Source organism: Calidris pugnax, unplaced genomic scaffold (assembly GCF_001431845.1).
Source record: "Calidris pugnax isolate Ruff unplaced genomic scaffold, ASM143184v1 scaffold50, whole genome shotgun sequence".
Lineage (NCBI taxonomy): Eukaryota > Metazoa > Chordata > Aves > Charadriiformes > Scolopacidae > Calidris > Calidris pugnax.
In genome coordinates this window covers 1,305-11,678 of record NW_015090780.1, presented here as the reverse complement: position 1 = coordinate 11,678, position 10,374 = coordinate 1,305, and the positions used below count along the sequence as shown (strand labels likewise).

Here is a 10,374-nt window from a genome sequence, read left to right as displayed (position 1 = left end):
CGAATCCGCCCCGCCGCCGCCGCCCGGCCCTCGGCGCTGCGTTCCGCCCCGCCGCCGTTCCGGAGGGCCCGCCCCGCTACCGGGCAGGAGGCGGGGATCCGCCGCGGGAAAAGGGGAATAAGGGTGGGAAGGTGATGGTAGAAGAGAGGAATGGTCTGGGTGGGGAAAAAAGCCACTTTTAAAGCCATCTGGCCCGCCCCCCCCCCCCCCCCCCCCGCAGGGACCAGGGCCATCTCCAACCACATCAAGTTGCTCAGAGCCCCGTCCAACCTCACCTGGAATGTTTCCCACAAAGGGGTTTTTTCTTGTTGTTGTTGTTGTTGCTTTTTCCCTTTCCCTTCCTTTTCTCCCGACCCTCCTTAGGGGATAGGGGTGTTAGGGGGGATAAGCGAGCGGCTGTGCGGCCCGAGGTGAGGGCTGGTTGAACCACGACACGGTGACAGCACCACCAGAGCCACAATCCCAGTGCTGGACGCCTTTATTGCCAACAACTGCCTCGGGATCAGGCGAAGTGGGAGGGGAACCAGGGTGGGGTTGGGGGGCCAGGGACCCCCAGCTCTCAGTAGCTGTGGGGGGACACAGGGGTGCTTCTGTCCCTGGCTGTGGTCCAGGGCAAGGCGGGCAGCGAGGGACACTGCAGCAGAACTGCTCGGGGCTGGGTGGAGGGAAGAGGCAAAGGGGGCATCATTGGTGCTTGAAGTCCTTCTTGTCACCTTATCTCTATACCCGGGGCTGATACTGAACGTTTGCTCCAAGCAGCAGTAGATTCTGGGAGAAAGAAAGAAAGCGTGGGGCTGTGACAGGCCCTGGCAGCCACTTTCTGTTGCAGGCTGCTGTGCTCCTGGCACGCACCACATTTTGGGGAGGGAGGATAGATGGATGGGCACATGTGGTTCTGCCAGCCCCTGTGCCTAATTTTATCCCTGGAAGGGCTCGAAGGACATTTCCCAGGCTTTCCTCGAAATAACTGTTCAGCATCCCCGTAGTGGCAGCCCTCTGGGGCTTCTCCAAGACCTCCCACAAGAGGGGCTTTCTCTGCTCCCCAGGAGAAAGGGGAGAGCTCCTTCCACAGGGGCTGGCAGGAGCTGCCTGTGCCACCATAGGCAAATGTGTCCGATGCACACGCGGCATCCCGCCGGCTGGGGAAGGCAGGAGCTCCGGGTAATGCTGCCATAAAGCTGAGCGGGCTATAAAAAGTGTTGTAGGAAATTCTGGCCCCATGTTTCAGAACTGGAGAATGATGTGGTGCTGCCCTGGGGGTGCTGAGCCCAGACCCCCACACGTGGACAGCAAAAGCGGAGCTCTGTTTTGCAGCTCTGCTGCTGGGATCCCAGCTGAGCAACATCCTCCTGCCTGCAGCTGCCCAGCACGGGTCAGGGGATGGGCTTAGCACGGTGCCAGCAGCAGCAGACAGCCAGGCTCCCTGGCAGAGGGCTCGGGGGGGAGCAGGACGGGCTCTGGGCAGGGCTGGGGGCTCCCCACACTCACCTGGTGAAACTGCACGACGATATCAGAGAGCTGTATTCTGTCCAGCAGAGGCAGAGGGAAACCTTGACCTAACCTGTCTGGAAAAGACAACACACGTGGCCACATTGGGATGAGAATCAATGGGACCAAGAGAGAGCACGGGCTGTGCAAAGCACACGGCCATCTCCTCCTCCCAACCCTTTCTTTGCCCGCACCGCTCCAGGGGCAGGCAGAGGAAATTCCTCCCAAGCTCCACACAAGGGCTGGGGGCTGCATGTTGGGACGTGCCACCCCCCCGCGCCCCTGGCAGCCACCAGCCCCGCTCTGGCCCCATGTGCTGGGGAGTTGTGAGAAGCAGGGAGTGGGGGAGAGGGTCTGGAAAGCATTAGGATGTGCGTCGTGCTCATTTTTTTCCATTGCGTTCACTGCTGGCTGCGTGTCACAGCACCGAGAGGCTCCCGCACACCACGGCTGGGCGCTTTTACTGCCGTCTCCTGCGCTCGCTGCAGGCTTCATCCACTGTTGAGGCTTGGCGAGAGGGCTTTAATTATCAAGCTGGCTATGTTGAGATGGAGTGACCTGGCCAGTGACTACCCCAACATCCCTATTCCCCCACAGCAGGTACTCACCATTAATATGTGGGACGAGGATATTGGAAGCAAAGATGTTCATTATGGACTGCATTGTTCTCACCTGCGGAGTTGAGAGGGGATGGGGGGCCAGGGACCCCCAGCTCTCAGTAGCTGTGGGGGGACACAGGGGTGCTTCTGTCCCTGGCTGTGGTCCAGGGCAAGGCGGGCAGCGAGGGACACTGCAGCAGAACTGCTCGGGGCTGGGTGGAGGGAAGAGGCAAAGGGGGCATCATTGGTGCTTGAAGTCCTTCTTGTCACCTTATCTCTATACCCGGGGCTGATACTGAACGTTTGCTCCAAGCAGCAGTAGATTCTGGGAGAAAGAAAGAAAGTGTGGGGCTGTGACAGGCCCTGGCAGCCACTTTCTGTTGCAGGCTGCTGTGCTCCTGGCACGCACCACATTTTGGGGAGGGAGGATAGATGGATGGGCACTCATCCTATGCAGAGACAGAAGTGGTGCTGTAAAGGCTGTCCCAATGGAGGCACCCATTCCCACTCTGGTGCCCCTTACCGATGACTGTTCCCACTCCCTCCACCCTGGCTCATCCCCTCTGCACTTGGTTCCATCTTCAGGACCCCAAAACAAAAGCACACCCCCAGCCACTCCGCCCCTTACTGCTCCTCCTCCTTACCTGCCCACAGTCAGGTTCCCAATGATGTGGCCAAATTTCACATCAATGACAGCGGACACGTTGCCTGTCTGGGGAGAGAGCGCAGAGCTCTGGCAGTGCTCACCCCACCTCACCCCAAACCAGACACCCAGGAGAAGGATCCTGACCAGGTGAAATGCTGTGGGACCACTGTCTGACCAGTGGCATGTTCAGTCATCTGTCAGTTTGAATATGTCTCTGCTGGGGACATGCCCACTGCACTAGGACTGGGCTGGTTGTGGATGGCTTTCGACACCTCTCCTGGCAGGAGCTTGGCACCAAGGGCTCAGCACTGCTGAATGCAGCAGGAGGATGTTGCACAGCTCAAACTCCCATCTTTCCCACACTGAGATGCAGGGGAGAGCTCACCAACCACACCACGTCAGCCAGAGCTGTGACTGCATCAGGAGCTGCCCATCGTGAACCACAGTCACCACTGCAGGCTGTGCCCAAACTCACCAGGCTGAGGAGGAAGAGAGGAGCCAGGTTGGAGTTGGGAAGGATGGCGTAAGCCTGGATATCCACGACAGGCCTGAGTGAGAGACCTCCTGGTCCAATGTTCAGGAATGGGGCGGAAGGGGCAGAGAGCCTGAGTTTCATCTGCATGTCTGGGTACAACTCTTCCAGCTGCAGAAAATCAGGGAGATTATAGGGACAGTAGCACAAACCCCTTTTCCTAGGGGACACCACCTTGCACAGAGCAAACCCCCAGCTGTGCACGGCAGGAGCCCTGCACAGGGAAGGCTGGACCACTCACCTGGGGAATAAAGGCTGAGAAGGTGGTGGTCTTCAAGTGGAACTCAACAGTCTTTGGGATCTGCAGGGAGAGGACAGTCACACCAGGGCCATGCAGCACAGCCGAGCCCATGGTGATACCAGCCCTTCGTTTCTGTGCCGCGCCCGACAGCCCCAGCCCCGTCCCTCAGCCCCCAGCTCTCAGTCTCCAGGCAGCTCTTTGGGGGAGCCCTCCAAGACCACAGGCGGCTGCCAGAGTTGCTCGGCAAATGGAACCCACTGCCCAGAGGCACAGGGACAGCCCCTGTCCCACCTGTGCTGCTCACCATGGAGTCTGTGATTTCGAAGACCAGCGCTCCAGCTTCATGGTAGGCAAAGCTGGCTGTGTTGAAGAAATAGCTGGAGACCCCAAAGTAAACCATGCGGTCGTGATCCGGGGGCAAGGTCAGTGCCAGTGGAGAGAAGGGGACGGCGGAGCGTTGGGCCAGGGAATAGCATTCACCCTGGGAAGATGGAGAGAGGTGAAGCAGGAGAGCAGGGGGTGGTGGGACTCACCCATTGATGCAGGCTGGCAAACAGCATTTGCAGGAGGTGCCTAAACCTGGTTCCCCACTCGCCTGCAGTGATGGCATCAGCCAAGTCAAGCTTTCTCAGGACAGTCTCTCACCTTCATTGGCACATCCAGGGACTGGGTGGTAGCCATCGGAGGTCCTACCAAGGAGTAATCAACGCCAGCAATGGCATCTATCTTGGCTGTGACTGTAAAACAAGGGGCAAAAGCATGAGCAGGAGCAAGATGACACAGGAAAGCAGGGAGGAGACAGCCTCTGCTGACATCCAGGCAGTGCCATGCCTGGGCTTCCCTGGGGCAAGAGCTCAGTACCACTGTCATGTGTGCTTGCTCCTGTTTAGAAGCAAAATATCACATTTCCCTCCTGACTGCTCTTAAAACCCCAAGCAGCTCCCCTCTGATACCTGGCAAGGTCTGGACGTACGGCTGGAGGTCACTGCGCACAGATTTGACCACGATATCACAGATCTGCAGGAAAGAAATGCAGGGAAGCTGAGCAAGGGCAGCTCTGCCAGGGGTGGCAAGTTCATGTGCCCCGGGTCAAAGCCTCAGCCGCGCTCTCGGCTTTGCTTCCCAGCACCATTTTTCTGCCTTGCAAAAGCCTGCTTAAATAAAGGGCACACAATGGCATTTTTCTCTACACATTAGCTAGCATATGAATTAAGTATCCAAGTAAGTATACTGATGGTGAAATGCAGAGCGACTGTGCAACACCAGGGAGGAAGAGGAGGGAAAGAGCCTTGGGCATGGCCTTATTGGCTGCTCTTTCCTGTTCCCAGCCGGTATTTGTTGGTCTGAGAACACCCTATCGGTGCCTGGGAAGACAGAGCTGCAGGTGGGCAAACACTGAGCCCAGTGACGGGCACCTCCCAGCGTTTCAGTACTGTGGAACTGGGAGCACGAGGACCACAGAAGCACCTGCAGTCAGAGCAGGAGGCAGACACGGGCTGCCAGGGCTGGGCTGTGCTGGGACAGGGCAGCAGGTAGTGATGGCCATTCCTTCAGCTTTCATCAAGCTGACAACACAAAACTCTGGCTCTAGTCTGCTCCAATCCTCAAAGCACCTCAGCTATAAGTGAGGGCTAAACACCTCCAGAAAAACTCAGAGCTTTACATTCCTCTGCTCACATACCTTGCTCTCCAAAATCTTCCGGAATCTGGACTCAATAACATTATGGAAGAGGTTATAAAGCCATCTGCAGAGAAAAAACAGAGAGGATTCCTTCTTTAGCTCAGAGGCTGCTGCAGAAGTATTTGCCCAGGAAAGGGAGACACTAGAGATGCAGCACTTTTGGGAACATCATTCCCATCCCCATTTGGCATCTACCTTTGCCTCGGGGTTTACAGTTGCAAACAGACCGGCTTGTGAACCACCTGCACACAGGGCTATCGACTGCCTTAAATCTGCCTTAAACGTGCAGCCACAGCAGGACAAATTCAGACCAGATTTAAGTTCATTCAGTTGCACATCTGGATGAGAAGTATAAGGCAAGAGTCCAGAGAGAGCTCGGGAGTGGTGTGCCAGTGCAGGCAGCCCACGGGCAAAAAGGGCAGCCTCCGAGGGACTGCAGATATGCCAGCACCTTATTCCTTGCACCAGGGCCTGGAAGCCATGTTCCCATGACAGAAGGGCCACACACCCCAATTCTAGGCCTGTACAATGAAGTTACGTACCCTAACTTGCCCGAAAAGCGTACTCGGACTTTGGAGATGCGGGTGCTGCAATAAGATGTGTCAATGGTGGGTTTCCCAGAGGCGTCGTTTCCCAGTTTCAGGTTGACTTTGATATAGACGTTCTCCACCGTGATATCAAATGAACCGTGGTCTCGGCTGCAGGGGGAGGAGGACAAGAAGGGGATATTTCTTACTGGTGAATCATGATGAAGGGACCCCGAATCCGCCAGAGTTTTGGGAAAGATCTATCTAACTCAGGCTCTCCCTTGTAGTGCACACCGAAGGAGATCGAGGCGGCTTTTAATTCAGGGAAACCCAATTTCACTGGAACATCAACTAGGAGAGGTAGCTTTTGAATAGAGAGGACCAAGAGGAAGTAGGGGAGATGGGAGAGAGACAGGAGAGTTGAGGCACAGCTCCTCCATTGTCCACCTTGTTCTTGCCTCCCACTCTGCTGTATCAATCTCAGTGGTTGAATGAGTGGCAGCAACCTCTGCCCACCCCCAGTCCTAGCTCAGGTCTGTCCCTGTGGGCACTCAGGAAGGTGTCCCCCTGTGCAAGCAAGAGGGAAGACCATCCCTCACACCCCTGGTGCTACAAGAGGGAAGATGGCTTTCATGATGTCTTCCCACCCATTTGCAAGTGGGATAAACTCTTCCTGGCCATCTCTGAGGGCTCCTGGCCTGGAGGGAGACCTGGCTGCTCTCCCCCAGGTTGAGGGGCTCCCAGACATGCACTGAGAATACAGCAGCTACAGCTCGACTGCGGGAAAGAGAAGTCAGTGCATCTGGAGAAGGCAAAGCAACATCTGCCCAGACACAAGGGAGAAGAAGAAGAAAAATCACAGAGCCCGAGCAGGGAAGGAGGGAGCCAGGTACATACAGGAAGTGTATCTTCACCCGCCAGTTCCCATTCACATCAGCAAAGGCGTTGGAGATGGAGACCTGCAGGCCCACACTGGGGACGAGGGAAATCCTCGAGTACGGCAAGTGGAAATTCTGAAGGTCCAAACTAAAAGTAAAATATAAAAGAAAAAGCTCTTGAGGGGGTCTGCTTCAACACTGCACACAAGGCTGGGGATGCTTGGAGGAAGTATGGCCACGGCACCAGCAGCATCCCCAGCTCCTGTCCTGCTGTGACAAAGCAATGCCTGGCTGGGACACACAGACCAAAGCGGCACCTTTAGAAACAAGGTCGCTGCAGCCACCCAGACAGCTGCCTGGAAACCCCACGCAGCAGGAGCAGAGAGGTGACACTGGGCAGTGAGGAGGTGGAACCTCTGCAGGGGCTGGGCTCCTGCTCCATGGCATGGACAGGCACCCTGCTCCCACAGGCAAGGCCACCTCCACTGCTTGGGCTTCAATTGCACAAAATCCGCCTGCGCCCAGGGTGTGGTCACCCTGGTTTCCCTTTTCCCCTTTGGGCAGAGAGGGGAAGCAAAAGCATCTCTGCCTGCACCAACAACAGGGCCAACATCTTTGGGAGCTGTGGAGAGGACAGAAGGATCCTCACTGCTCCAGGGCCGCCCATCTTCCCCCACCTCTCCTGCCCCTCGCGTGGGTTGGGAGTTGGGGGCAGTGAGACGCTTTGGAGAACTGTCAAAGGCTCACCTGGAGAGCTCATAGTGCACCTTCCCCACATGCCGAATGCGAAAGTCACCAGAGAAGTCTGGCAGCTTCACATGGGTCAACTCCTTCTCCAGGATCGCCATCCCCTGTAGATGTGCTGCAGAGGAAGAGGATGAGTGTCACCAGTCCTTGCTTCCCACAGGAGCTGGGAGTGTGCACCAGGAGCACAGCAAAAAGGTTTAGGAAAAATCCAGACGATGCACTGGCTGCTTTCCACCTTCCAGGCTATCCTTAAGCTATTCTCAGTGCACAGAGACCTCTGAGCACACTGGCAACTGCCTGAGGGCTGCCCATTTGGAAGCCCCAGGGGAAGGTGGTGGCCCGGAGGCATAGAAAGGGGGGAGAGGTCTGGTCCTTCATCTCTGGATTGGACAATGTGCAAGGTGTGCAGGAGATGCTGGGCACTGTGCTGCTCCATGGCCAGCACCTCAGGTAAAGCTGGATGGAGCCCACATCCCAGGGAGCAGCACAGCACGAGTGGGTGCTGCATCCCGGCAGCCATGTGGGAAGGGGAGTCACGTCCTCCTCTCCCGCACGGCTGGCAGGGCTGCTGGGTAAATGAGCTGTTTCTCACACAGCGTATTTCAATCCATAACAGGGCTCTGCTGGAGCCGGGACTCTGCCTGCCTCAATAAAACCAGCGCGAGGCCCATCCATCTCCATCACTGCCCCCCCTGCAGCTCCCCACCTCCTCTCTCCTCCATCACTCGCTTCTGAGGGGCTCACAGCTCGGCTGCCCAGAAACAAGTCATGAGAGCAGGACCTTCTCGCCCTGCCAGCTCTGTGCCTCCCCCCAACACTGCTGGGACACAGCCACCCTACCGCCCCTGAGACCCCGGGACTCCATGAAGGTCGCGGAGGTGGCAGATGGGTGTATCATCTGGAAGCCCAAGGTGATGGTGCATTCTGCACCCACAGCCAGGCATCCCCCCCTGACCTGCCCCAGGACCCCACACACTCCATGTGAGTGCCTGGCTCCACACCTCAGCCACCAGCACACCTGCAAGGAGAGAAAACAGAAGCTGAACATACCATAGTCCAAGCCTGCCTGGGTGATCCGCACCTCAATGCCAGGGTTGGTGGCCCCAGCGAGTGTCAGGCACAAAGCCAGTGCCCCGCAAGCCACTGCCAGGCTCTGTGCTCCCATCCTGGCTGCACTGTGGTGCTGCACTTCTGTCGGGCTCTCCCTGCCCACACCGCCCTTATATTCGTGCCAAAACAGGATCTGTGAGTGAGGGAGGCGTGCAGAGCAGCTGCTGTAGTCCACATGGGACGTCCCCTACAGCCTCAGAACTTCCTTCTTGGCTACCGCCCTGCTTCTCTGCACTGGGGACACAGGTGCCTATGGCATGGCACTGCATGTCACAGCACATCTGCACCCAGTGGCACACATGGTGCCTCACCTCGCAGACAGGGAAGGGACAGTGAAAAGCAGGAGGCAGCAGCTCAGGTTCCAGCTCTGCGCTGGGTGCAGTCCCTGGCTGCAGCAGAGGCAGGTGCTTGGTGAAGCAGACCTGCTGTGGGCAAGGGTTTGGCTCTGCCAGCCATGTTCGATGGTGCTATGTTCTCACTGCATGCTCTGCCTCTGCCTTCACTGACCAAAGGCTGGGGACAGCCCAAAATGTCCCTGAGCCATCTGTCAGCCCTCCTGCCCCTTGCCCTGTCCCACAGCAGCCTCAGGCTGCTCTGCCCTCCTGGGCATTAGCTGCTGCTATCACAACACACACCTGCCAAAGACACCAGTTGCAACCAGAGCAGCCTTGGCCACAGCAAGGGCTAAAGAAGCAAGTTATGGTTCCTCAGTACACATGAGCAGTCCCCATACACCCAGCAGGGCAGGCGAAGGGGCATCGGCCTGGGCTGGGCAGCCACAGCAGGGCACCAGAAGTGACTAAATCAGGGACGTGCCTTGTGCCTCCAGCCCCAGGCACGGGTCTCTGTCACAGAGCAGACACGCACAGGAGGAGATGTGCAGCACACTGGGAACAAGCCCCAAAGGCAAAACTTCTGAGGCCCTGATGTGTCACAGCTCTTGGGCTCAGGATGGTTGGAGATGGGTGTGGAAGCTGGATGCCACCAGGAAGGGGCAAGGGGGGATCACCCCTACAGCCCCAGCCCAGAGAGCAGGGCTGGACGTTGCCCAGAAGCTGCAGGGTGGAGGTGAGGGAAGAAGAAGTGATTTAAGTTGCTTTCATTTCCCATTAGGGAAACCATCAGGACCCAGTACAGGAAACCCGCTGCAGCTGATGTAGGCAGATCTCATACTGGATCCAGGGAAGTCCAGCTTGCCAGAGGACACATCCCTCAATCAGGCACTTATGAAATGCAGCTATTGCTCAAGCACAGCCCGTGGCCGAGCCCCGTGGGGCTGCAACCTGCTCCCCCAACCCATCTTCATCGCGGGGGTAGACACACCAGTGGGCACATGGCCAACAAGCTGGACTTTTTCTAACATCAAAATCCCCTTCAGAGCCCCAAAAGCACCCAAACTACTCCTTTCCTCCACACAAGCTGCTGCGACCCTCCAGCTCTGGCTGCGAGGAGGCACCACTGACCCTACAGGCCCTTATGGCTGGCCTTGGCCCTGCTGCAAGGCTGCAGCCGCAGGGCACGGCTAGCCCCGCCAGCCCAGCCTCCCCAGGCTGCCCATGGAGGGGGGAGAGCGGCCCCACAGACCTCTCCTGCCCCAGGGCTGCGTGGAGGAGCCCCACCACCCGCAGTACTTGCCCCCAGGGCAGTATGGCCGCGTCCCACTTGGAGGCTGTGCCAGGGCCAGGCCGCGTTGCCACAGTGACGGCCCGGAGTCATGGAATCATAGAATCATAGAACTGTTTAGGTAGGAAGGGACCTTTAAGATCATCAAGTTCAACTGTTAACCCAACACTGCCAAGTCCACCGCTAAACCATGTCCCTCAGCACCACATCTACCTGTCCTTTAAATACCTCCAGGATGGTGACTCCACTACTTGCCTGGGCAGCCTGTTCCAATGCTTGACAACCCTTTTGGTGGGGAAGTT

General features: G+C 57.4%; 1 protein-coding gene across 1 annotated transcript; it reads right to left on the bottom strand.

Moving 5' to 3' along the window:
- Nucleotides 1-460: 460 nt before the first annotated feature.
- On the bottom strand, nt 461-8,563 carry LOC106896813 (lipopolysaccharide-binding protein-like). The gene is made up of 14 exons (XM_014957069.1): nt 8,390-8,563; nt 7,340-7,454; nt 6,612-6,740; nt 5,730-5,885; nt 5,188-5,251; nt 4,460-4,523; nt 4,152-4,243; nt 3,811-3,987; nt 3,507-3,566; nt 3,209-3,376; nt 2,732-2,799; nt 2,097-2,200; nt 1,489-1,565; nt 461-768 (listed from the first exon to the last, which is right to left on the bottom strand). Exons 1-14 carry the CDS (start codon nt 8,502-8,504, stop codon nt 721-723), a joined length of 1,437 nt encoding a protein of 478 aa, XP_014812555.1. The 5' UTR covers nt 8,505-8,563; the 3' UTR covers nt 461-720.
- Between the last annotated feature and the right edge of the window lie 1,811 nt (nt 8,564-10,374).